At 34.1% G+C, this 27,615-nt stretch overlaps 2 protein-coding genes across 2 annotated transcripts in view; one reads left to right on the top strand and one right to left on the bottom strand.

Annotated features, from left to right (window-relative positions):
- LOC134844156 (iron-sulfur clusters transporter ABCB7, mitochondrial-like) overlaps nt 1-27,615 on the top strand; it is a 281,118-nt gene that overhangs the window by 148,595 nt on the left and 104,908 nt on the right. The window lies entirely within an intron of this gene.
- Nucleotides 18,646-26,308, bottom strand: LOC134844600 (uncharacterized). The gene is made up of 3 exons (XM_063861356.1): nt 25,394-26,308; nt 20,472-20,632; nt 18,646-19,387 (listed from the first exon to the last, which is right to left on the bottom strand). Exons 1-3 carry the CDS (start codon nt 25,485-25,487, stop codon nt 19,151-19,153), a joined length of 492 nt encoding a protein of 163 aa, XP_063717426.1. The 5' UTR covers nt 25,488-26,308; the 3' UTR covers nt 18,646-19,150.

The raw sequence follows: 27,615 nt of genomic DNA, 5'->3' as shown, positions 1-27,615 counted from the left end.
CATGTAGCCAGGACGGCTAGCTTGATCATAAGATTCGGTCGGTTGATACATACACGGATACCATATGGTCACGTCGGATAGCTTAAACTAATAAGCAATTACGTTGAAAATATTTTGGGGTAACAATACGATAGTTGCGTCCGTAAACTTAAGTTGAGTAGAAAGGTTTTTATGCCTTGAAATTTTCGAAAACATGGCTAAGCATTTGTTTACTGGTGTTTTCTCAAAAAATGTTGTACCCATCATTCATACTTGCTTTTCGTGGGACCCAACTATCATTCGTTGGATCCAAATATCAAACTTATATTATTTTTGGGCGAAAATGAGTCTAAGTGTATCCCAGATGATACTTTTAAAATAATGCCGTTTCATTTTCACCTGGAGGGGCAAAGAAGACCCGTTAGTTAATTATGATTTCTTTTATTTGTCATCTATTGAGCTATTGTTGAGGTTCATTGATTAACTTTCATAAAACGAAAACTGAATTCTAAAACAAAAGTTCAAACAAACAGGTTTCAGGTTTTTTTTTTAATTTCAAAGTTGGACCCAATAAAGGTATGACCAAATCACTGAATATTTTTATATTTTTTATTCCAATGGATCTGAACCCATAGGACACTTTTTTTATCAATTCTTTGCTGCGAGAAAACTGCAACAAATATATGAAAACAACTTGCTTTTGAGCAGTTCTATGATTCAATTCAAAGGGTTGGGGCTGTTTTTCAATCAAAATTTTAGGGCTCGAGATTCGCCACCGTGGTCACATTTTGAGGACCAACGGTGGTCACATTTTGAGGATTGACCGCTCGTGTGACTCACGCTCATGCGAAACAATGCTTCATTGTTAATTGCTTGGGTTGCTCGGTTGCTAAGTGACGTCGAAACCCTAGATTTTTCTGTGGTTCTATAATTTCACAAAAAAAGTTTATAACAGTGTTAAAACACTACGTATTTTTTTTTGGACAAAAATAGTTGATAAAAGCTGTGATTGTAAAGCTGTGATCGTAAAAACTCTTCAAATCAATTGGAGAAAAAATGTTTTGACAGTTTTTTAAACCAGTTTAGTGTGTTCGGTTTTTCAATTTGTTTAGTCATATGACTTTGTCAGTTCAGATTAAATTTTCAGCTCGAATTACACACAAGCATGCAAAAACATTGCTCTGTTTTCTACAAGAGATGCGATTTGATGTGGAGACCTGAAATGACAATTATGGATTTACAGAAACATTAAGAAACTTCAACCCAAGTATTGGCTAGGTTTGATCTAAAGTTTAACTTATCATCAATAATGAAGAACGTAATCATTGATGAACATAACATGTCTTGCGGTTTTCAAATAAGCTAGTAATAGTTCTAGCAATTTGTCTTCTCTTTTTTCAAAATTGAATTTGGCAATACAAAATGGGCGGCAGTATTTTTATTCATGGTGATGTTTTGCATGAATAAAAATCCTTGAACGGGGCAAATTCTTATGAAATAATAATTTGATATGACAATCATAATTGTTGCTTTCGATCAATTGCTTCATCAATTCAATTGTTTTTTTTTCGATTGAACTGACCAATTTTTTGTCCAAACACTAATAAAACAAGACTGCTCGTATCAAGGCGAAGCCCTGAATGTTCCGACTGCCTTTTAAGGTTTATGGAGCAGTAATAACATTAAAAGTTTCAATGAAATAAAACAAAATGAAAAAAAATTTTTTCTAAAATTTGAAATTTTTTATGAAAATCATCCCTCCACACGCCATTTAAAGTACAAAGATATAGATTTTGCTCCTTACAACAAACCAATTATGGCAAATAGGCTTCTTTTAACCAATTTGGAACGATTTCTTAGACGGATTAACTCTCCGCTTACGCGTTAATAGCGCGAAATTTATAGCGCGTTAATTGTCCCAAATTGACCAAAATGGCAATTTTTAAACCCCCATAACTTTACAAAATATAATCACAGGTGAAATATCTTTTCAAATTTGAGCTCAGAACAACAATACGTTTTGAATGATTTAAAAAAATTCCGTCAAAAAAGGTTAGTTAAAAAGTCGATATTTGTCTGAAGAAAAAAAAACCCAACCCGAGCGCAAATATTCCGTTACTTTCGTATCGAAAGTCGTAACAAAACTGCTCGTATCAGGGAGAGGCCTTGAATGTTCCGACGGCCTATTAAGGTTTATGGAGCAGTAAAAACATTAAAAAATTAAATGAAATAAAATAAAGTGAAAATTTTTTTTTCTAAAATTTGAAATTTTTAATGAAAATCATCCCCCCCCACACGCCATATCAAAGTACAAAAAGAGAGATTTTGTTCCTTGTAATAAATCAATTATGACAAATAGGCTTCGTTTGACCAATTTGGAACGATTTATAGGACGGAATAAATCTCCGCTTACGCTTTAAAAGCGCGAAATTTATCGCTCGTTAATTGTCCCAAATTGGTCAAAATGGCAATCTTTAAACCCTCATAACTTTACCAAAAATGATCACAGGTGAACTGTCTTTTCAAATTTAAGCTCAGGACAACAAAACCTTTTGAATGATATAAAAACAATCCGTCAAAAATGGCTAGTTAAAAAGTCGAAATTTGTCGGAAGAAAAAAAACCCAACCCGAGCGCAATTATTCCGTTACTTTCGTATCGAAAGTCGGAACAAGACTGCTCGTATCAGGGCGAAGCTCTGAATGTTCCGAATGCCTATTAAGGTTTATGGAGCAGTAATAACATTAAAAAATAAATGAAAAAAAATAAAATGAAAATTTTTTTTTCTAAAATTTGAAATTTTTAATGAAAATCATCCCCCCCACACGCCATATAAAGTACAAAAAGAGAGATTCGTTCCTTGTAACAAATCAATTATGGCAAATAAGCTTCGTTCGACCAATTTGGAACGATTTATAGGACGGATTAAATCTCCGCTTACGCTTTAATAGCGCGAATGTTATCGCTCGTTAATTGTCTCAAATTGGTCAAAATGGCAATGTTTAAACCCCCATAACTTTACAAAATATAATCACAAGTGAAATATCTTTTCAAATTTGAGCTCAAAACAACAATACCTTTTGAATGATATAAAAAAAAATTCCGTCAAAAAAGGTTAGTTAAAAAGTCGAAATTTGTCTGAAGAAAAAAAAACCCACCCCGAGCACAAATCTTCCGTTACTTTCGTATCGAAAGTCGGAACAACAATAAGGTTTTAATTTTGTTCTTATACGCCCTGTTGGAAAACGTTCCCACCGTGATTGAAACAAAGAAACTATGAAGTGATACGGTAGTTTTCGGATTTCAAAGTACAATCTTGGAAATTTGAATTGTTTTAGCTTTAAAGGAACTCACGAGAAATCACCAAAAAGATAAAACTCGAGTTTTTACAAGAAACTTTGCCTTCGTCGTTTTTGTGTATTTTTACTGGTTTGAAAACTCTTCTACTTTTATATACAGTTCCCTTTAAATTTTTTCCTCAACTCAACTCGCTTTGAAAATAGAACTCAACTCGCTTTCGAATAAATTATTAATCGTTGCAAAATATTTTCCTTATCAAGTTTGGAGCATTGAAACCAAAATGTCAGGTGAAGTACAGGAAGTAATCCTTGTCCGTTTTTCTTACGTTTGCTTTACGATATACCTACTCAAAAATTAATGACTCAAAAAATTTGGCTATTCTAGGAAAAATGAAATATAAATTTTTACTATGACCCAGAATAATGGTTCTTTTTCCATTTTGATGAATGTAAAATAATAAGAATGAGTATTGTCAAAACATTGAGTTTTATATATTGTCAAAATAATAATAAGAATGAATTTTGTCAAAACCATAAACGTTGGCCATCATTTTTGGGCAATGCCAGTTTAACGAAAACTAGGCCTCTAAACTCGCCAAACAATACAAGGTTTTCCATCCCATGCGACAAACTTTCCAGTTCTTTCGCTTGTTGTCAAATGTTGATAGCCCTCGAAAACTATGAAGAATCAACAGCGCATCGTGCATTAGATAAAACAGAATACAGTTGATAATTGCGTTGAAGGACCTCAGTTTTATTGTTCCGACTTCCGATACGAAAGTAACGGAATATTTGTGCCCGGGGTGGGTTTTTTTTTTCTTCAGACAAATTTCGACTTTTTTAGCTAGCCATTTTTGACGGAATTTTTTCAAGTCATTCAAAAGGTATTGTTGTCCTGAGCTTAAACTTGAAAAGATATTTCACCTGTGATCATTTTTCGTAAAAATATGAGGGTTTAAATATTGCCATTTTGAACAATTTGGGACAATTAACGAGCGATATAATTCGCGCTATTAAAGCGTAAGCGGAGATTTAATCCGTCTTATAAATCGTTCCAAATTGGTTGAACGAAGCTTATTTGCCATAATTGATTTGTTACAAGGAACGAAATCTCTCTTTTTGTACTTTATATGGCGTGTGGGGGGATGATTTTCATTAAAAATTTCAAATTTTAGAGAAAAAAATCATTTTATTTTATTTCATTTAATTTTTTTATGTTATTACTGCTGCTCCATAAACCCTAAAAGGCAGTCGGAACATTCAGGGCTTCGCCCTGATACGAGCAGTCTTGTTACTGAGGTTTTGTTACACTTTTCAACGGATTCGTACAGAGAGATATGCGTGTATTGTACCAAATCTGGAATCAAGAACATGAAAAACCTTAATAGTTTGCTGCCATATAAAATGAAATGTTCACTAGATTAAGAATTGCAGTTCTTCTAAGTCCACTGAAGACAGAAAAAAATTCATATATTTATTTATCAGAACTCTAAAGACAGCCGACAATCTACTGAAATTGATTTTTTGTTTCTTCATTTAATATTTTTCAACGTGCTTTATTAGATTGTTTTTAAACTATATACTGTTATCAGTTCGGATTTTAACTCTTTTTAAAGTTCGTAATGATTTAAAATAATTTCTACTAGAATATTTGTCGGTAGCGACTTGTTGTTCCGACTTTCGATACGAAAATAACGGAATATTTGTGCTCGGGGTGGGTTGTTTTCAGATTTTATATCATTCAAACGGTATTGTTGTCCTGAGATTAAATTTGAGAAGATATTTCACCTGTGATCATTTTTCGTAGAGTTATGAGGGTTTAAAGGTTGCAATTTTGGCCATTTTGACCAATTTGGGGCATTTAACGCGCGATATAATTCGAGCTATTAACGCGTAAGCGGAGATTTAATCCGTCTCAGAAATCATTCCAAATTGGTTGAAAGAAGCTTATTTGCCATAATTGATTTGTTTCAAGGAACGAAATCTATTCTTTTGTACTAAAACAATTCAAATTTTAAATTTTATTTTATTTCAATTAATAATTTTATTTCAAATGATTATCCTTCAAGGACCAATGAACCTGGCTAAAAAGGACAAGAAGAGTACAACACGTGGTAAAGGTGGTCACAAAAAAGTCGAAGTACTTCATCAAAAAATACTGCAAATCCTCGACCCAAGTCCTCTACCCGAGTCCTCTAACCGAGTCTCATCTCTACAGTACGTGGAAAGACCGAAGGATGCATCACCACCAACCAACCCAGTGAGGATTGAGAAGGAGCATGAACTAAAGCACGAAAATAAAGAGAGCAAAAGATAAATTGGACGTTTCAGAGATGAGATGTTGGTCGAACTCTAATACCCAGCTTGAGTGCTCATCTTTGGAGAAACGAGTTGAACCCTTCATACTAAAATTTTTCTCAGTTCCACATAATGTGAGATTTAATATTTATGCTGGTCTTTTTGTGAGAACCAACTATAATTCGTTGGATCCAACTATCATGCCTGTAATACTTTTGAGTGGCAACGAGTCTGAGTGTATTCCAGTTGACACTTTCTATTTAAAGCTGATTGATTTACACCTGAAGGGGCAATAAAATGGTTGCAAAACCGGGTCGTCAGAAATGAGTCAACAACTGATAAGGACTCTGAAAAAGATACAGGCCAAAAACAAATTCTAAAATTCTAAAAATTCCTGCAAAAATGTTTTTTTTTTGCAGGCATCCTTTCCCATTACTTCGAAAGCAGTAAGTTCAAGTTTTTGATGGTAGAACGCTTAATAGACTCTGTGTACTTTGAAACAGTTATTGATTTGAGATCAAAAAATTAACCAAATTAACCGATTAGCAAATATCGGCTTTTTTGTCAACGATAATGGAGCAGGCAAAAATTGGCGATGACAGTAAGGTTTTTGTCAGCAAGGCTCGAAGGAAACATGGAGCTGAAAAATTTCTCCAAGCAGCCGAAAAAACCGCTCTGCTCCTTGTGCCACTAACCTTACTTCAAGGACAAATGATTATCCTTCAAGGACCAATGAACCTGGCTAAAGAGGACAAGAAGAGTACAAAACGTTGTAAAGGTGGTCGCAAAAAAGTCGAAGTACTTCATCAAAAAATACTGCAAGACCTCGACCTAAGTCCTCTACCCGAGTCCTCAACCCGAGTCCTCTACCCGAGTCTCATCTCTACGGTACGTGGAAAGATCGATGGATGCATCACCACCAACCAATCCAGTGAGGTTTGAGAAGGAGCATGAACTAAAGCACGAAAATAAAGAGAGCAAAAGATAAAATTAACGTTTCAGAGAACGAGATGTTGGTCGAACTCTAATACCCAGCTTGAGTGCTCATCTTTGGAGAAACGAGTTGAACCCTTCATACTAAAATTATTCTCAGTTCCACATATTGTGAGATTTAATATTTATGCTGGTCTTTTTGTGAGAACCAACTATGATTCGTTGGATCCAACTATCATACCTGTAATACTTTTGGGTGGCAACGAGTCTGAGTGTATTCCAGATGACACCTTCTATTTGAGGCCGATTGATTTACACCTGGAGGGGCAAAAAAATAGTTGCAAAACCGGGTCGTCAGAAATGAGTCAACAACTGATAAGGACTCTGAAAAAGATACAGGCCAAAAACAAATTCTAAAATTCTAAAAATTCCTGCAAAAATGTTTTTTTTTGCAGGCATCCTTTCCCATTACTTCGAAAGCAGTAAGTTCAAGTTTTTGATGGTAGAACGCTTAATAGACTCTGTGTACTCTGAAGCAGTTATTGATTTGAGATCAACAAATTAACCAAATTAACCGATTAGCAAATATTGGCTTTTTTGTCAACGATAATGGAGCAGGAAAAAATTGGCAATGACAGTAAGGTTTTTGTTAACAAGGCTCGAGGGAAACATGGAGCTGAAATATTGCTCCAAAGAGCCCAAAAACCGCTCTGTTCCTTGTGCCACTAATAAATCTAGAGCTGAAAAACGGTATACGTAAGCAGAATTCATGTAGCCAGGACGGCTAACTTGATCATAAGAATCGGTCGGTTGATACATACACGGATACCATATGGTCACGTCGGATAGCTTAAACTAATAAGCAATTACGTTGAAAATATTTTGGGGTAACAATGCGTCCGTAAACTTAAGTTGAGTAGAAAGGTTTTTATGCCTTGAAATTTTCGAAAACATGGCTAAGCATTTGTTTACTGGTGTTTTCTCAAAAAATGTTGTACCCATCATTCATACTTGCTTTTCGTGGGACCCAACTATCATTCGTTGGATCCAAATATCAAACTTATATTATTTTTGGGCGAAAATGAGTCTAAGTGTATCCCAGATGATACTTTTAAAATAATGCCGTTTCATTTTCACCTGGAGGGGCAAAGAAGACCCGTTAGTTAATTATGATTTCTTTTATTTGTCATCTATTGAGCTATTGTTGAGGTTCATTGATTAACTTTCATAAAACGAAAACTGAATTCTAAAACAAAAGTTCAAACAAACAGGTTTCAGGTTTTTTTTTTAATTTCAAAGTTGGACCCAATAAAGGTATGACCAAATCACTGAATATTTTTATATTTTTTATTCCAATGGATCTGAACCCATAGGACACTTTTTTTATCAATTCTTTGCTGCGAGAAAACTGCAACAAATATATGAAAACAACTTGCTTTTGAGCAGTTCTATGATTCAATTCAAAGGGTTGGGGCTGTTTTTCAATCAAAATTTTAGGGCTCGAGATTCGCCACCGTGGTCACATTTTGAGGACCAACGGTGGTCACATTTTGAGGATTGACCGCTCGTGTGACTCACGCTCATGCGAAACATTGCTTCATTGTTAATTGCTTGGGTTGCTCGGTTGCTAAGTGACGTCGAAACCCTAGATTTTTCTGTGGTTCTATGTTTTCACAAAAAAAAGTTTAAAAAAGGTGTTAAAACACTGCGTAGTTTTTTTGGACAAAATTAGTTGATAAACTGTGATTGTAAAAACGCAATTGGAGAAAAAATGTTTTGCCAGTTTGTAAAACCAGTTTAGTGTGTTCGGTTTTTCAATTTGTTTAGTCATATGACTTTGTCAGTTCAGATTAAATTTTCAGCTCGAATTACACATAAACATGCAAAATATTGCTCTGTTTTCTACAAGAAATGCGATTTGACGTGGAGACCTGAAATGACAATTATGGATTTAAAGAAACATAAAGAAACTTCAACCCAAGTATTGGCTAGGTTTGATCTAAAGTTTAGCTTATCATCAATAATGAAGATCATAATCATTGATGAACATGTCTTGCGGTTTTCAAATAAGCTATTTATATTTCTAGCAATTTGTCTTTTCTTTTTCAAAATTTCAAAAAAGGGTGGCAGTATTTTATTCATGGTGATATTTTGCATGAATAAAAATCATTGAATGGAGCAAATTATTATGAAATAATAATTTGATATGACAATCATAATTGTTGCTTTCTATCAATTGCTTCATCAATTCAATTGTTTTTTTGATTGAACTGACCAATTTTTTGTCCAAACACTTATAAAATAAGGTTTTAATTTTGTTCTTATACGCCCTGTTGGAAAACGTTCCCTCCGTGGTTGAAACAATGAAACTATGAAGTGATACGATAGTTTTCAGATTTCAAAGCACAATCTTGGAAATTTGAATTGTTTTAGCTTTAAGGAAACACACGAGAAACCACCAAAAAGATAAAACTCGAGTTTTTGCAAGAAATTTGCCTTCGTCGTTTTCGTGTATTTTTACTGGTTTGAAAACTCTTCTACTTTTATAAACAGTTCCCTTTAATTTTTTTCCTGGTTGACTTTTATTGATCATTCGAATTGCGCTGGTTGAATAGCTTTTGTTCGTTGATGTGAGAGACCAGGTGTCATTCTAGTGTTTGTAACTCAACTTACTAACAGTTTCTAGTTTGTTTCGAAAAGTTACCCGAGTCAGATTCCATTCTTCTGTTTGTGTTGATCTGCTTGTTCTCTGAAATATGGTTTAGTTAGTTCATCAGGTATGCTGGCGTGTTGGAAGTCATCCTTTGAAATAGTAGAATTTATACTGTGTAGCTTCCTGCATTCTTATTGAGCTGGTTATGTTCATTTGCAACCTTTTATTGTTATTTTTGTTCAAGTTTTAGATTAAGCTGGACAATTTATAGTAGAGTCCCTATAGCTTTTTTAATCTTCCAGGTAAATGCTTCATCCAAATTTAGGCAACTCCAGCACTGCTTGTCAAAACCTTGGAAAAGTGATGCTTCACAAAAAAGAATTAATTAAACTTTATTTTAAAAGCTAGTTGGGGAAGCAGAGAAACTGTCTATCGATCAGGAAACACGAATAGAGTCTATGCTTTCTTTTGAGACAAAAAGTTCCTCTCTCCTCCTCTCTGAGGCAATCTAATCTGAAATAAAAGGAGGTAACCAAAAAACTGTGCACAAAACAATCTCAATAGCAGAATAAACGAAAAGACCTGCTGAATTAGAAAGTCCTATTGTGACTGCTTTTCGAAAAAAAAGTCTGAAAAAAAACTTTTTTTTTTCCAAAAAAAGAACAGAATCGGACAAAGCACGTTGAAATAAAGTTGAGAATACAGCAGAAAAAGGAACAAGAATGCTCGTATACTGAAAGTTCTGACTGCTTTCTAAGGTCTATGGTGCAGTAATAACAAGAAAAAGTTAAATTTAATAAAATAAAATGAACAATTTTTTTTAAATTGATTGTTTATGGCAAAAATCATCCCCCAAATGCCACTTAAACTGCAAAGTGATAGATTTTGCTCCTAGAAACAAATCAATTATGGTAAATAAAATCTCGTCAAACAGGCAAGTTAAAAAGTCAAAAACTGTCTGATGAAAAAAACCACCCGAGCACAAATATTCCGTTACTTTCGTTTCGAAAGTCGGAACAAAAAAAAAGCACGTATTCTACATTTTAACCCTGAAAAAGCAATTCAATTCGTATAGGCTTGAGTAAGGTTTCAATTTCTCTGATACAATAAGTCAGTTACTAAGCAACACTGCTTTGCTCGCAGTACAACGATTTCAAACTTAGACAAAATCAATCGTAATTTTAAAAGAAAATAGAACTCAACTCGCTTTCGAATAAATTATTAATCGTTGCAAAATATTTTCCTTATCAAGTTTGGAGCATTGAAACCAAAATGTCAGGTGAAGTACAAGGAAGTAATCCTTGTCCGTTTTTCTTACGTTTGCTTAACGATATACCTACTCAAAAATTAATGACTCAAAAAATTTGGCTATTCTAGGAAAAATGAAATATAAATTTTTACTATGACCCAGAATAATGGTTCTTTTTCCATTTTGATGAATGTAAAATAATAAGAATGAGTATTGTCAAAACATTGAGTTTTATATATTGTCAAAATAATAATAAGAATGAATTTTGTCAAAACCATCAAAACGTTGGCCATCATTTTTGGGCAATGCCAGTTTAACGAAAACTAGGCCTCTAAACTCGCCAAACAATACAAGGTTTTCCATCCCATGCGACAAACTTTGCAGTTCTTTCGCTTGTTGTCAAATGTTGATAGCCCTCGAAAACTATGAAGAATCAACAGCGCATCGTGCATTAGATAAAACAGAATACAATTGATAATTGCGTTGAAGGACCTCAGTTTTATTGTTCCGACTTCCGATACGAAAGTAACGGAATATTTGTGCCCGGGGTGGGTTTTTTTTTCTTCAGACAAATTTCGACTTTTTAGCTAGCCATTTTTGACGGAATTTTTTCAAGTCATTCAAAAGGTATTGTTGTCCTGAGCTTAAACTTGAAAAGATATTTCACCTGTGATCATTTTTCGTAAAAATATGAGGGTTTAAATATTGCCATTTTGAACAATTTGGGACAATTAACGAGCGATATAATTCGCGCTATTAAAGCGTAAGCGGAGATTTAATCCGTCTTATAAATCGTTCCAAATTGGTTGAACAAAGCTTATTTGCCATAATTGATTTGTTACAAGGAACGAAATCTCTCTTTTTGTACTTTATATGGCGTGTGGGGGGATGATTTTCATTAAAAATTTCAAATTTTAGAGAAAAAAATCATTTTATTTTATTTCATTTAATTTTTTTATGTTATTACTGCTGCTCCATAAACCCTAAAAGGCAGTCGGAACATTCAAGGCTTCGCCCTGATACGAGCAGTCTTGTTACTGAGGTTTTGTTACACTTTTCAACGGATTCGTACAGATAGATATGCGTGTATTGTACCAAATCAGGAATCAGGAACATGATGACACCTTCTATTTGAGGCCGATTGATTTACACCTGGAGGGGCAAAAAAATAGTTGCAAAACCGGGTCGTCAGAAATGAGTCAACAACTGATAAGGACTCTGAAAAAGATACAGGCCAAAAACAAATTCTAAAAATTCCTGCAAAAATGTTTTATTTTTTGCAGGTATCCTTTCCCATTACCTTGCAGGCAGTAAGTTCAAGTTTTTGATGGTAGAACGCTTAATAGACTCTGTGTACTCTGAAGCAGTTATTGATTTGAGATCAACAAATTAACCAAATTAACCGATTAGCAAATATTGGCTTTTTTGTCAACGATAATGGAGCAGGAAAAAATTGGCAATGACAGTAAGGTTTTTGTTAACAAGGCTCGAGGGAAACATGGAGCTGAAATATTGCTCCAAAGAGCCCAAAAACCGCTCTGTTCCTTGTGCCACTAATAAATCTAGAGCTGAAAAACGGTATACGTAAGCAGAATTCATGTAGCCAGGACGGCTAACTTGATCATAAGAATCGGTCGGTTGATACATACACGGATACCATATGGTCACGTCGGATAGCTTAAACTAATAAGCAATTACGTTGAAAATATTTTGGGGTAACAATGCGTCCGTAAACTTAAGTTGAGTAGAAAGGTTTTTATGCCTTGAAATTTTCGAAAACATGGCTAAGCATTTGTTTACTGGTGTTTTCTCAAAAAATGTTGTACCCATCATTCATACTTGCTTTTCGTGGGACCCAACTATCATTCGTTGGATCCAAATATCAAACTTATATTATTTTTGGGCGAAAATGAGTCTAAGTGTATCCCAGATGATACTTTTAAAATAATGCCGTTTCATTTTCACCTGGAGGGGCAAAGAAGACCCGTTAGTTAATTATGATTTCTTTTATTTGTCATCTATTGAGCTATTGTTGAGGTTCATTGATTAACTTTCATAAAACGAAAACTGAATTCTAAAACAAAAGTTCAAACAAACAGGTTTCAGGTTTTTTTTTTAATTTCAAAGTTGGACCCAATAAAGGTATGACCAAATCACTGAATATTTTTATATTTTTTATTCCAATGGATCTGAACCCATAGGACACTTTTTTTATCAATTCTTTGCTGCGAGAAAACTGCAACAAATATATGAAAACAACTTGCTTTTGAGCAGTTCTATGATTCAATTCAAAGGGTTGGGGCTGTTTTTCAATCAAAATTTTAGGGCTCGAGATTCGCCACCGTGGTCACATTTTGAGGACCAACGGTGGTCACATTTTGAGGATTGACCGCTCGTGTGACTCACGCTCATGCGAAACAATGCTTCATTGTTAATTGCTTGGGTTGCTCGGTTGCTAAGTGACGTCGAAACCCTAGATTTTTCTGTGGTTCTATAATTTCACAAAAAAAGTTTATAACAGTGTTAAAACACTACGTATTTTTTTTTGGACAAAAATAGTTGATAAAAGCTGTGATTGTAAAGCTGTGATCGTAAAAACTCTTCAAATCAATTGGAGAAAAAATGTTTTGACAGTTTTTTAAACCAGTTTAGTGTGTTCGGTTTTTCAATTTGTTTAGTCATATGACTTTGTCAGTTCAGATTAAATTTTCAGCTCGAATTACACATAAACATGCAAAATATTGCTCTGTTTTCTACAAGAAATGCGATTTGATGTGGAGACCTGAAATGACAATTATGGATTTAAAGAAACATAAAGAAACTTCAACCCAAGTATTGGCTAGGTTTGATCTAAAGTTTAGCTTATCATCAATAATGAAGATCATAATCATTGATGAACATGTCTTGCGGTTTTCAAATAAGCTATTTATATTTCTAGCAATTTGTCTTTTCTTTTTCAAAATTTCAAAAAAGGGTGGCAGTATTTTATTCATGGTGATATTTTGCATGAATAAAAATCATTGAATGGAGCAAATTATTATGAAATAATAATTTGATATGACAATCATAATTGTTGCTTTCTATCAATTGCTTCATCAATTCAATTGTTTTTTTGATTGAACTGACCAATTTTTTGTCCAAACACTTATAAAATAAGGTTTTAATTTTGTTCTTATACGCCCTGTTGGAAAACGTTCCCTCCGTGGTTGAAACAATGAAACTATGAAGTGATACGATAGTTTTCAGATTTCAAAGCACAATCTTGGAAATTTGAATTGTTTTAGCTTTAAGGAAACACACGAGAAACCACCAAAAAGATAAAACTCGAGTTTTTGCAAGAAATTTGCCTTCGTCGTTTTCGTGTATTTTTACTGGTTTGAAAACTCTTCTACTTTTATAAACAGTTCCCTTTAATTTTTTTCCTGGTTGACTTTTATTGATCATTCGAATTGCGCTGGTTGAATAGCTTTTGTTCGTTGATGTGAGAGACCAGGTGTCATTCTAGTGTTTGTAACTCAACTTACTAACAGTTTCTAGTTTGTTTCGAAAAGTTACCCGAGTCAGATTCCATTCTTCTGTTTGTGTTGATCTGCTTGTTCTCTGAAATATGGTTTAGTTAGTTCATCAGGTATGCTGGCGTGTTGGAAGTCATCCTTTGAAATAGTAGAATTTATACTGTGTAGCTTCCTGCATTCTTATTGAGCTGGTTATGTTCATTTGCAACCTTTTATTGTTATTTTTGTTCAAGTTTTAGATTAAGCTGGACAATTTATAGTAGAGTCCCTATAGCTTTTTTAATCTTCCAGGTAAATGCTTCATCCAAATTTAGGCAACTCCAGCACTGCTTGTCAAAACCTTGGAAAAGTGATGCTTCACAAAAAAGAACTAATTAAACTTTATTTTAAAAGCTAGTTGGGGAAGCAGAGAAACTGTCTATCGATCAGGAAACACGAATAGAGTCTATGCTTTCTTTTGAGACAAAAAGTTCCTCTCTCCTCCTCTCTGAGGCAATCTAATCTGAAATAAAAGGAGGTAACCAAAAAACTGTGCACAAAACAATCTCAATAGCAGAATAAACGAAAAGACCTGCTGAATTAGAAAGTCCTATTGTGACTGCTTTTCGAAAAAAAAGTCTGAAAAAAAACTTTTTTTTTTCCAAAAAAAGAACAGAATCGGACAAAGCACGTTGAAATAAAGTTGAGAATACAGCAGAAAAAGGAACAAGAATGCTCGTATACTGAAAGTTCTGACTGCTTTCTAAGGTCTATGGTGCAGTAATAACAAGAAAAAGTTAAATTTAATAAAATAAAATGAACAATTTTTTTTAAATTGATTGTTTATGGCAAAAATCATCCCCCAAATGCCACTTAAACTGCAAAGTGATAGATTTTGCTCCTAGAAACAAATCAATTATGGTAAATAAAATCTCGTCAAACAGGCAAGTTAAAAAGTCAAAAACTGTCTGATGAAAAAAACCACCCGAGCACAAATATTCCGTTACTTTCGTTTCGAAAGTCGGAACAAAAAAAAAGCACGTATTCTACATTTTAACCCTGAAAAAGCAATTCAATTCGTATAGGCTTGAGTAAGGTTTCAATTTCTCTGATACAATAAGTCAGTTACTAAGCAACACTGCTTTGCTCGCAGTACAACGATTTCAAACTTAGACAAAATCAATCGTAATTTTAAAAGAAAATAGAACTCAACTCGCTTTCGAATAAATTATTAATCGTTGCAAAATATTTTCCTTATCAAGTTTGGAGCATTGAAACCAAAATGTCAGGTGAAGTACAAGGAAGTAATCCTTGTCCGTTTTTCTTACGTTTGCTTAACGATATACCTACTCAAAAATTAATGACTCAAAAAATTTGGCTATTCTAGGAAAAATGAAATATAAATTTTTACTATGACCCAGAATAATGGTTCTTTTTCCATTTTGATGAATGTAAAATAATAAGAATGAGTATTGTCAAAACATTGAGTTTTATATATTGTCAAAATAATAATAAGAATGAATTTTGTCAAAACCATCAAAACGTTGGCCATCATTTTTGGGCAATGCCAGTTTAACGAAAACTAGGCCTCTAAACTCGCCAAACAATACAAGGTTTTCCATCCCATGCGACAAACTTTCCAGTTCTTTCGCTTGTTGTCAAATGTTGATAGCCCTCGAAAACTATGAAGAATCAACAGCGCATCGTGCATTAGATAAAACAGAATACAATTGATAATTGCGTTGAAGGACCTCAGTTTTATTGTTCCGACTTCCGATACGAAAGTAACGGAATATTTGTGCCCGGGGTGGGTTTTTTTTTCTTCAGACAAATTTCGACTTTTTAGCTAGCCATTTTTGACGGAATTTTTTCAAGTCATTCAAAAGGTATTGTTGTCCTGAGCTTAAACTTGAAAAGATATTTCACCTGTGATCATTTTTCGTAAAAATATGAGGGTTTAAATATTGCCATTTTGAACAATTTGGGACAATTAACGAGCGATATAATTCGCGCTATTAAAGCGTAAGCGGAGATTTAATCCGTCTTATAAATCGTTCCAAATTGGTTGAACAAAGCTTATTTGCCATAATTGATTTGTTACAAGGAACGAAATCTCTCTTTTTGTACTTTATATGGCGTGTGGGGGGATGATTTTCATTAAAAATTTCAAATTTTAGAGAAAAAAATCATTTTATTTTATTTCATTTAATTTTTTTATGTTATTACTGCTGCTCCATAAACCCTAAAAGGCAGTCGGAACATTCAACGCTTCGCCCTGATACGAGCAGTCTTGTTACTGAGGTTTTGTTACACTTTTCAACGGATTCGTACAGATAGATATGCGTGTATTGTACCAAATCAGGAATCAGGAACATGAAAAACCTTAATAGTTTGCTGCCATATAAAATGAAATATTCACTAGATTAAGAATTGCAGTTCTTCTAAATCCAGTGAAGACAGAAAAAAAGTTCATATATTTTTTATCAGAACTCTAAAGACAGCCGACAATCAACTGAAACTGATTTTTTGTTTCTTCATTTAATATTTTTCAACATGCTTTATTAGATTGTTTTTAAACTATACACTGTTATCAGTTCGGATTTTAACCTTTTTTAAAGTTTGTAATGATTTAAAATAATTTCTACTAGAATATTTGTCGGTAGCGACTTATTGTTCCGACTTTCGATACGAAAGTATTGGAATATTTGTGCTCGGGGTGGGTTTTTTTTAGATTTTATATCATTCAAAAGATATTGTTGTCCTGAGCTTAAATTTGAGAAGATATTTCACCTGTGATCATTTTTCGTAGAGTTATGAGGGTTTAAAGCTTGCCATTTTGGCCATTTTGACCAATTTGGGACAATTAACGCCTGATATAATTCGAGCTATTAACGCGTATTAACGCTATTAACGCGTTCCAAATTGGTTGAAAGAAGCTTATTTGCCATAATTGGTTTGTTTCAAGGAACGAAATCTATTCTTTTGTACTAAAACAATTCAAATTAAAAAAAATCATTTTATTTTATTTCAATTAATTTTTTATAGTTATTACTGCTCCATAAACCTTAAAAGGCAGTCGGAACACTCAGGGCTTCGCCCTGATACGAGCAATCTTGTTAGCATTTGTGAGGATTAGCACGCCAGTGTTAAACAATGAAACTTGAAAACTCGCGTTTGTCTACTCCAATTTGCGTTTTTCATCAGCGGATATTTGACCAAATTTATAACATTAGCGTGCATTTGGCCTAGCTAAAAACTTAGCTGAATATATTGAAACTTTACTTTCATAACAAATCAAATGGTTTCCGAGATAATTGTTCAAACTTTCGAAGAAAGTGAGGAACATATATTCTTTGATTTTTTTTGTTCAGGACAGTTTCACAAAAGTCTTGTCTCTCGGGGATCAATCTATTAATCTGCTTAATCTGCATGCTGCCAGCCGAGTTGCTCACCACTTCAGTAACCTTCCATGAGTATGGCTTAAGCTGCTTGTGATATTATCTCGAACTACAAAATTCTTCCAAGTTGAGTTGAGGTAGCTAACTGGTTTTACTAACTCCATACACGACTGAAATTGCAACAAATAATTTTTGATGTTTTCATCCTAAAACTCTTTTTTTTTGCCAATATTTAAAATACCAAAAGCTATCCGAGACCAATTAAAAGGCAGCCAAAAAATTCAGGGCTTTGCCCTGGTGCAAGCAGTTTTGTTTGAAAATATAGGCAAACTTATTTTTTTGGGGTCTGAATGCACGCACAATTGAAACAATTATTGCATGCTAAAATGGCACACACGCTACCTGCTAGGTACGCTCCCATAGTGGCTCCCAGCAATAAGAAAGGATGAGTTTCTCATACAACAATTAATCAATGCTGGATTCTCATTCTGTTGTAACTTTAGGTGAACAAACTTTGCGTGTTTCAGCTGGCTGTTTTTTTTCCACTTCATTTCAATGTTTTTGGTAATTGGTAACTAAAATTTCAACGCTGAAACAAACATTTTTCTTTTTCTTTTTCTATCAGAAAATCAGAAGAAATTAAATTAACCGTTTTCTGCATTTGCTCATTTGTTGTTTTCATAGTACTTTCCTAGGTCTAAATTGGATCATTTCAGGAGCGTACTTGGGGGGGAGGGGGAGGAGGTGGGGGAGCGGGGGGAGGTGAGGGCGCCCTTATCGTTTCAGGGATTCGATTCCCTGCCGACCCATAGCATCCCCCTTAGTACTATTTTAAGATATATATTTTTGGGTGAACGACCCTCCTAGAAACTTTCTAAGGGCACCGTTGACGCCATTATATACTATATTTGAATGGGAGCGCGCGTCAAAAAACCATATTTTTTGGACAAAAATTTTTAATTCGGGAGTGCTCAGAAACTCAACTTGGTCGACCTAAAAAAAGGCAGACAAATTAACGAAAACTTTTTGTAAATGTGTCACAGTTTTTCAAACAAACTTTGAGCAATTTAAAAAGGAAAATATAAAACAATCAAACCGTTCAAACTGTGCTATAAAAGCCGCTTTAAAACTAATTAATTCATGCAGCGGTATTTTAACAAATTGAAAACCACGATTTTCATCCCTGCAGCCAAAAATTGTATTTCTTCGAGTCGACTATGCTTGTTTTTTTTTCATATGACAAGATTGCATGTGGCCCTATCGGTTCACTATGTGGTTAAGGAGCCTTTGGAGATACGACATTTATTAGCAAATATAAAATCTAATTAAAATAAATGGTGAATCAAATTATTAGTTTATCTAGTTTTCGCAAGTTTTGAAAGTGAAAGAAGCTAGGTGGCAAGAATCACTCTAAAATAAGGTCGACGAATACTGCTCTGAGAGCTGAATGACAGAAGCTTAGAATTTAGAATGCCCAAAATAGCGCCGCTGAGTTTCGAAAAATGGTTCACGAGAACGAATTTATCTTTTTCGTCGCCTGGTATGAAACATTGCCATCGTGTATCATGATAGACATCCTTTGTTCCGACTTGTTCCGAATAAAGATTTATTTCATTGACCAGTCTTCAAAAATTCTTCGGCATGTTAGCCAGACCATTAAGTACAACTTCTCCGATGGGTCAAGGTTCGAAACTGAAGTCACTAAAGGGAGAAATGAAACAGAAAAAGTAGAAGCTTGAATAGATGAGCTAGAATTGGATTGATATTAGGCAAGAAGGTGGCTTGGATCCAGCAAGAGCCAAAGAGTAAAATCGTATTTATAAAGTTTTCACGCCGTTTTTGGTTGCATCAGTTGAACAAAACCTTCTTGGCTCTTTCGAATAAATTGGTTCCGTTGTTGGCCATAGCGCAATTGCACTCTTGTGTCAAGTTTATGGAAGTCCAGTAAGTCTTCTGATCTGGACATATCATTTCGATGCGTTTCGTTAGACTTCTTCCGGGTACACATGTGGATTGTTTCCCGTTTGGACCCAAGGGGTTGCGACCTTGGTAGATAACATTGTAGTAGTCAGCAGAGAACGGCACCTATGACAAGGCAAAAGTTACTTCTAAGGAAACAATTTCCCGCGCATTGAGAAAAAAAGAAGAAAAAAGGGCAATTTTTGTTCAGACCATTTGAAAAATGGGAAGAAACTTTGTGTTCGGGTGTTTTAGTTTTTTGTTCTTTTTTTGTTTCCGCGCAAAATCGGCTGCAAATAAACATCGAAGAGAGTAGAATGATACAACATACTAAAGCCGTTAAAATTTCAAAATTTTTTTCCAAGTGTTGAGGAAAACCGGTCTGAATTTTTGTTTTTTTCGCCCTAATTCGAGCGAATAAAGCGAGCGAGCTTACTTCAATAGCTTATTTCAATAGCTTAAAAGCTTACAATAGCTTAATTCAAAATGTAAAAACCTAGTTTTATTCGGGCAACGTTAGTTTTTTGAGTATTTTAGCGGCTTATGGAATCAAAAATTCAAAAAACTGAAAAAAAATTATTGAATTAAGAAAAAAGCTTTCGTTTTTCTACAAAAATTTTTTTTAACTTGTTTATTTTACTATGAATGTCAAATATGTCGATTTTCCAGTTTTCTTTCAGCTCCTTTTATCTCACCACGCCGAAAAAACTACACTAATTTCAAAAAACTTTTTAGTTGTATTTTTTAAGACTATGGTCGGAACATTCTGTGCTACTTGCACAGTAACCGGCTATCCTTGTTCATAAATTGTTAATAACCGGCCTAATTTTTCACGCTAACAATTAAGGACAGAGATTTAAGTGTGAAAAACCCTCCCCTCTCCTCTCCCCTCCTCTGTCAGGTATTCAACCTCCTTAATAGCTTTTTGATACCCTTTTAGGCCAAATATTTTTTGTCGGCTAGTCCTTAAGTTTACTATTAATATTATTAATCAATATTAATTTGGAAGTATGTGAATGGAAAGCAAAAAGGGTTCAAAAAGTTGCCTAAACTGTGTTTTCGTTCGATGGCTCAAAACTTTTGACAAAAAGAAATTTATCAAAATTTTATTCATTATAAAAATTAATCTCTTTTTCAGGTACTTTAAAATTGAAAGATATTTTCTGATGAAACCTGAAATAGTATTAATTGTCTGAAATGTGTTTCTTACCTGCAAACATATTCCGGAACATACAACTTCGCTGACTAAATATCTGGAAGTGCATTCATTGTGTTGTATGCGTCCAAATGCGATGTAGTGGGGACATTCGAAGGGGTGGTTTGGATGATACAATTCCAGAAAATTAGCGGGAGATTCGTGAATTGGTAAGTCTGAAATAAAAAATAATAAATTTGATTCCACGAAGCTCCAAATGGATCAAAATAATAACTTGATGAATCATGAGAACCTTTCTTTATCTTAATAACTTGATAAACTAAATAAAACTGAGTAAAAAAAGCAGCTGGTTGCTCGACAAAAGCATCAAATAATCCGACAGCAGTAATTATTATAAAATACAATTTTTTTAAAAAAAAAGGTACTTTTCCAATTAATTTTTGGACGTTTTTGGCTGTTTGGACACGTTTGTCGTAAGTAACGCATGCATAAGACGGAAAAAACGGATGAGGTCAAAGTCGTAGAATAAAGATCGTGCATCCAACTTTTTCCATGGTTCCAACATCCGTATAGTATGAAAAACGAAAAAAAATCAGACTGGTGATTTTTAACACTGAAATAATTTCACGAACAAGTTTTTTAGAAGCTCACTTATTGCTCTGATCACGAAATGGGAAAGAAATTGCATTTGCGAGTGTTTTTTGTTGTTATTTTTGTGTTTTTTTTCTGACATTTTATCGATGGATTGACAAGTGCTACAAAAAACTTTCTCGAATGATATATCATACAAGAGTCCTTACCAGAATTTCCAGCACACTTCCTTTTAAGACCATTTTAGAAAGAAAAAATCATTACCAGGCTAAATTTTGGAAAAGTAACAGTGAAAGGGAGCGAGAGGTAGGCAGAGAGAGCAAGAGAGAAAGAGATAGAGAGAGAGAGAGAGAGGGAGAGAGAGAGCGAGAGAGCGAGAGAGTGAGAGAGAAAGAGCGAGAGAGGATAGAGAAGAGGGAGGGATTTCAGAACAGAGCTTTCTTTCATTTTTTTTTCTTCCAATGTAAAAATCAATGTATCATATTCCTAAGCAAAGGCGAGACTGGCGCATAATTCGCAAATATTTTTACACGGGATCCACTAACCGTTATTAAGTTTACCTAATAAAAGAAATTACTCCAGTTGATCAGACACCACAAAAATATAATAAGCATATATATATATATATATATATATATATATATATATATATATATATATATATATATATATATATATGCTTACTATTGTCTTATAATGTCTGATCAACTGAAGATTTTTTACGCGGGATCCACTAACAGTTATTAAATTTTCCTAAAAAAAAGATATAATTTCTGCTTCAGGGTCCACAAACTGTGATTCACTCCAGATTACTCCACAATCTGTGATCCACTCAAGATTACATACTTATATAGTTCAGCAGATTACACACTTATTATGCTTTTCAGATTTCATCAACCAATTGGGTACCTATATTTGAAGCCCGCAGCACTCATTAAAAACGACCATCTTAAAAAATAATCTTAAAAGAAAAAAAAATCATGAGTGACGAACAGAAGATTTTCTTTAGTTTTTGTTTAAATTTGTTCTATGAATGTGGTTGGTAGTTGGAACAGCTTATGATACTAACACAGCAACCAGTATTTCTTTTTTTTTAATAATATTTTCTCTCCAAGCAATTAGAAATGAAAAATTGCAGTTCAAATAATTTTAGTTTGATTTTCAACCAATTAAACAATTTAAAAGAAATCTACCCAAAAAAAAATAAAAGTTTTTTTTAAATTTCACTAAAAATTTAACAAATTTTATGATTGCTTATATGCTTAGAGAAAAATTAAGCGCGAGCATACGTATATAAACAAAAAAGAAACAAACTGAATACAAACAGCTGGTTTTTGTTCAAGTAGATCACAATTTACTACCATTTTTAAAATGAAAAGATGATCACCTTTTGTTTTCAAACTTTTTCAATATTTTTTCTAGGTAAAAGGCAAGGAATCAAATGAGGCTTCAGCTGTAGAGCAATTTTTGTTTATGGAACTGATATATCAGTTGGAATGGACGATCAAAAAGATGGACAATTTTGGTCTCCTTACTATAAACTTTTTTAAACTTTTTTAAATTAGCATCGCCCAAACGTCTTCATACTCAAAATTATTTTTTTTTTGCTACGCTTTATTTTTTTTAATTGCTCAGCTATGTCTTGAAATTTTAGCTCGTTGTTTTAATTGAGAAGAGAAAAAAGTCAAAAAAGAGTTGGTCGTCGAAAAAAATCCAACTATTGTCCTTGGTTATAGTCTTTTCAAGTGCTTGAGTCTACATGTCAACTAAAAAATAAAAATGTTGTTTAAAAAGTCCGTTAAAAAGCTATTATACATATTAAAATAGGTTTAGCTAAATGATTTCAGGTCTTAAAAAGACGCAGTGGAATAACTGCAAAAAGCCGAGTCAAAGCTTCTCATCGCAGTCGAGCGTATATTGCAAACGACAATTTGGGTAAAGCGAAAATTCGCCGCAATCTGACAGTTGCGGCGAATTTTTGCTTGCCACAAATTGTCGCAAACCAATTCTATCAAGATTATTTGCTGAATGGTTCCGTTTTTGATATGCTCGCAACCAATTGTATTCAGAGCAATTATTTGCAAATTTTTAATTCATTTCAGCCAAGCGCAAGAGCACAATATATAAATTTTTGGTACTCATGAAAATGCGAGCAAAAAAACATCAATTTTTTTTGGGAATAGGCTAACTGAAATTTCCTAGCCAAAAAATGATACAGTTGTGATAGATAGATCCCAAGAAACTAACAGGGTTTGTACTGTAAACACTGGGGGTAAACGTTAATTAAAATAGTCCTTCGGTCATCTGAGTTCTAGCATCAAATAAGTTAGCCCATATGAGGCAGCCTCAATACATTTAAAAAAAGTTTTTTAAACTATGGAGCGGCGACCATTATTTTAACTAATTGCTATACTTGCTTAGAATTAGCAAAGTTTGGGAACCTTTTGCCACTATTGGTTATTACTGGGACCTCGTTTTCGCAATTTCGATCCAAAAATATTTTGACCAGATATTCGAGCAGAAAATTGACGATTTGAGCAGAAATTTGATTAGGGTCAAATTTGAGCGTAAAAAGATATTTTGGTTATACAATTTGCGCATTTATTTGTACTAACGTTTGGAATTGGTGTACAATTTTTTCGATTTTTCAAAATTGGGTTCTAAAAGGAAAGTGACCACCCTTACGCAGGGGTGGACTTAGGGGGGAGGGGGAGTAGACGTTTTTTTCCTCAAAGGTTTCGACCACCTCACCAGCTATAGGGCCCCCATTTGGTGTTATTTTATGACGTCTATTTTCGCCCGAACAACCCTACAGTTTTTCTAAGGGACAAAAAAACTGCAATTTTGGCCTACGTTGTAAAAAATGCCTGCAGCTCAGGAAACTTGGTAAAAATAGGGCCTTGCCGCACCGAGCGCCCATCGATCACAATCGATTATTTTGTCATAAAATGGTTAGTATCTATAAATTTTCAAAATAATCGATTATAATCCAATAAAAATGGATTATAATCTTTATATTTTTTATGCCAATATAATCCATGATAATCGATTATAATCTATTTTAATGGATTTTTTCGAGACGTTATTCATGAAATTTACAACTATTTTCATAGTTATCTCATTTCCTGTTTAGTTCAGTTGCTACGTACGTTTCATAAAATGTTGCATTTCACATTAAATGTATCCCCCGTTTACTTTACCACCCAAGCTGCCAGATGTTTACTTTAACACCCCTCCCCCCTCCCCGTTTACCTCCTGCCAGGTTACCACAACTGCCATTCCCCCCCCCCCCCACCTTAAAGTTGGACTCGGGAGTGGGGGGAAGGGGTTAATTAATTGGTTGATTTTGGGAAGGGGGTTAATGATTGACACCCCCAATTGGGGGGAGGTAAAAAAAACTTGAGTGGGTGACGTTGAGACACGGCTTTGAGAAAAAGGAATAACACACTTTTTGCAAGTTTCCTGCAAAATTAATCGAATTGAGTTCTTAAAATAAAATGGATTATAATCAATTATAATGGATTATAATGGATTTTATTCTAAAAATAATCGATTATATTGGATTATCTAGGCAAAAATAATCGATTTCAGTGCCAAAAATAATGGATAAGAATCGATTTTAATGGATTATAATGGATAATTTTTTTAAACAATAATCGATTATAATGGCAACATAATTGATTTCGTGGTCTGAATTTTACATCTGTTGTGAATTATAATGGACCAGGGGCGGATTTAGGGGGGGCGGTTGCCTTTCCCCTCAGGGATTCGACCCCTTCCGACCCAAAGGGTCCCCCCTTTGGAACTTATTAAGAAATCCATTTTGGGCCGACCGACCCTAAAATTTTTCTAAATTACAATATATTCTAATTTTGAGGGGAGAGCGGGCGCCGAAAAAAACGCGATTTTTTGGTCAAAATTTTCCAAAATGAGCCTAAAATTCTGTTTTTGGACCGTTTTTTCAAAAATTTTCCTGCGGCGCAGAAAATTTGGCCCCTAAATAGGCACTAAACCGTGCTTACGGATAGCTCGAAAAATCAATTCGGTTGACCTAAAAAAAAGGTCGACAAAAAGGTCGACAAAAAGGTCGACAAAAAAGGTCGACAAAAAAAGGTCGACAAAAAAAAGATCGGGAATCCATTATAATCGATTAGAATCCATGGGCGCTCGGTGCGGGTTTATAGTGACTTAGTAGAGCTCGGAAAATCATTTTGGTCGACCTAAGAAACGTCGACAAAATCCCACCTCTTGAGAAAATCCTAGATCTATCCCTGCCCTTACGTATAATTATGCTTGGTGCAGCAGCTTCAAAAAAGCGTTTTTTTTTGCCAAAGTGTCACCAAAACGCGATTTTTATGTCCATTTTAAATATCAAATTAACTTACATAAAGAAGTGGTTTGATGTGATAAGAGACCCAACGTCAAAACCCAATGTAAACAGATTTCCATCGTCAAATTAAACTCCAATGAATTGCCCATTGAATTTTTAAAAATAACACAAATTAATTGCAGTAAGGAGGTGTTTAAACGACAATGTACTATGAATATAACCTGAAAAGTGAAAAAAGAAAAATATTATAAGCTGATATAAAGGTCTGAAGCTTCATAATATTGCATCGACACGTGTATGATTAAATGATAATCAAGTTTATTTTGAAAATTTCTTAAAAATTGATTGAAACAAAAACCAAAGCGGATAATAACATTGAAAATTTCTCAAAATTGATATTTCATTAAATCTAATCGTCGTTGAGTAACGGATAGTTTCGTTCTGTTGTTTACTGTAATCTGGTAGCCGAGTCGTAAATTCGTTTCCAATAATATATCTGTTCTAACTGGTCGTAAAGTGGGGGGTTTTCTGTGCTTAGGAGCGTAGGTGATTATCGTCAATTTTATCACAGCATGGTGCTAATCGATGTCAATACTTGAAAACTTTTCACAATCATATGATACTTGTTTTGAAAAAGTATTTGGCAAAATTTGTAAGCGTAAAAAATCGAATGAGGTCTTTTTCTCGCAAAAAAAAAAACAGTTGAAGGTTAAGAAAGTGAAAGGTGAAAGAAACATAAATGAATAAAATATATATTTTTTGTAGTAAAAAGTCAGATTTCTAATTAGTGAACATGAAACACGTGAAGTGAAACTTTATATCGTACCGTAATCAATATCGGCGTCGGGAATCAGTGATTCAATTAAGATGAGAGCGTTTATTTTTTAAAGGGACACGCTGAAAAGGTGTAGATCAGTTTTAACTTTATAATTTTAACTAACAGTTTAACTTGTCAGAAGGAAAAGAAAAGATAAAGTAATAGTATAAACTGTGTTATTTTGGTTTGAGGGGAAACCCCCACTCTAAGTCCAAACGCCGGCCGTTTTCCCTTTTTCTTTATCTCGTTTCCTTACTCCCGTTTTGGGCATAATTGCTGCTCTGTTTTTTCAACTATTGTTCCATGAATACGCATCTAAAATGTGGCATTGGTCAGATAGACTTAACGGCAGACAATGACAAGTCTAAACCAATAGTGACACTAACACATTTAAATATAAAAAATTATAGTAAGTTCTTGAAAAAGTCGTTACCTGAAATTTGATTTACCGGAGATTTCCGGTAAAGATTTTTTCAATAACTTAATTTTCTTATGTTTAAATGTGTTGTTTAGCCATTGTGATAATGCGTTATTGTTAAAACGCGTAAATGCGTTAATGTGTAGTCTTTGAAGTGGTCCTTTAAGGGGTTGAAGTTCTTCACGAGGTACCATAGAGGGGCGGGGGGGGGTTGGGGGGGGTGGTAGTTGACAAGATCGTGGTTTTTTTCAAAAACTAATAACGAAACGTACTCGCTCAATTCTAAACCTTCACAGTTATGCTCCGTAAAATTTGGCTTATAATTTCTGCTTGGCACTGCGGTTTGGGGATTGCACCTCGTTAAACATAACTTCCCTCGGCTTTTTATGATCTAGAGTTGAAAGATGATTGTTTCACAGAAAGTTTCTAAGAAGAGATTACTTGTTGTGCTTCTCAGGAAAGATCGAGAGTTGTGTCCTAAAATGATAGTTTTCTTAGACTTCATCCTCGTCAATTTTCAAAAGAACTCGTCAAACAACGTGAGAGCTTGATTTTTGGCAATTTTTTTCATTCGAGCTTACAGTTTAATTTTTAAATGATCGCTGCTGCTTTAAGAAAAAAAAATGTGGAGTTAATGTGGATGGAATTTCCTTAGGTTTAAAAAATGTAGTATATGTCGACTAATAAACATGTCGCATGAATCAATCGGAACGAAATTTTAGTTTCAAATTATCTTCGACTAAATGAAGCAAAGGATTGCCCGCAATCACGATGATTGTCGCAAAATAAACAAAATTAACAAAAGTTAAATTGACACTCGGGTGTTGTAGCTCTTTGAGATGTTTTTTCTTTTGATAACTTTTAACCTGATTCCATAACAGCTAAGAGTTCATCGATCTTTTATAAGATGCATCGTATTATCTTGTCCAATCTGAGGACAAAGTTTTCATTTAACAACCGTCTTCCTCCCTTCCTTCCGTTGCTAGATTCGAAGTGCCTTTATATTCATTTGGTTGCCTCCGAAGACATGATATAGATTTAA

The sequence above is a fragment of the Symsagittifera roscoffensis genome, chromosome 4, assembly GCF_963678635.1.
Source record: "Symsagittifera roscoffensis chromosome 4, txSymRosc1.1, whole genome shotgun sequence".
Lineage (NCBI taxonomy): Eukaryota > Metazoa > Xenacoelomorpha > Acoela > Convolutidae > Symsagittifera > Symsagittifera roscoffensis.
The sequence above is the reverse complement of the archived record's forward strand: the minus strand, read 5'-3'. Positions and strand labels throughout refer to the sequence as shown.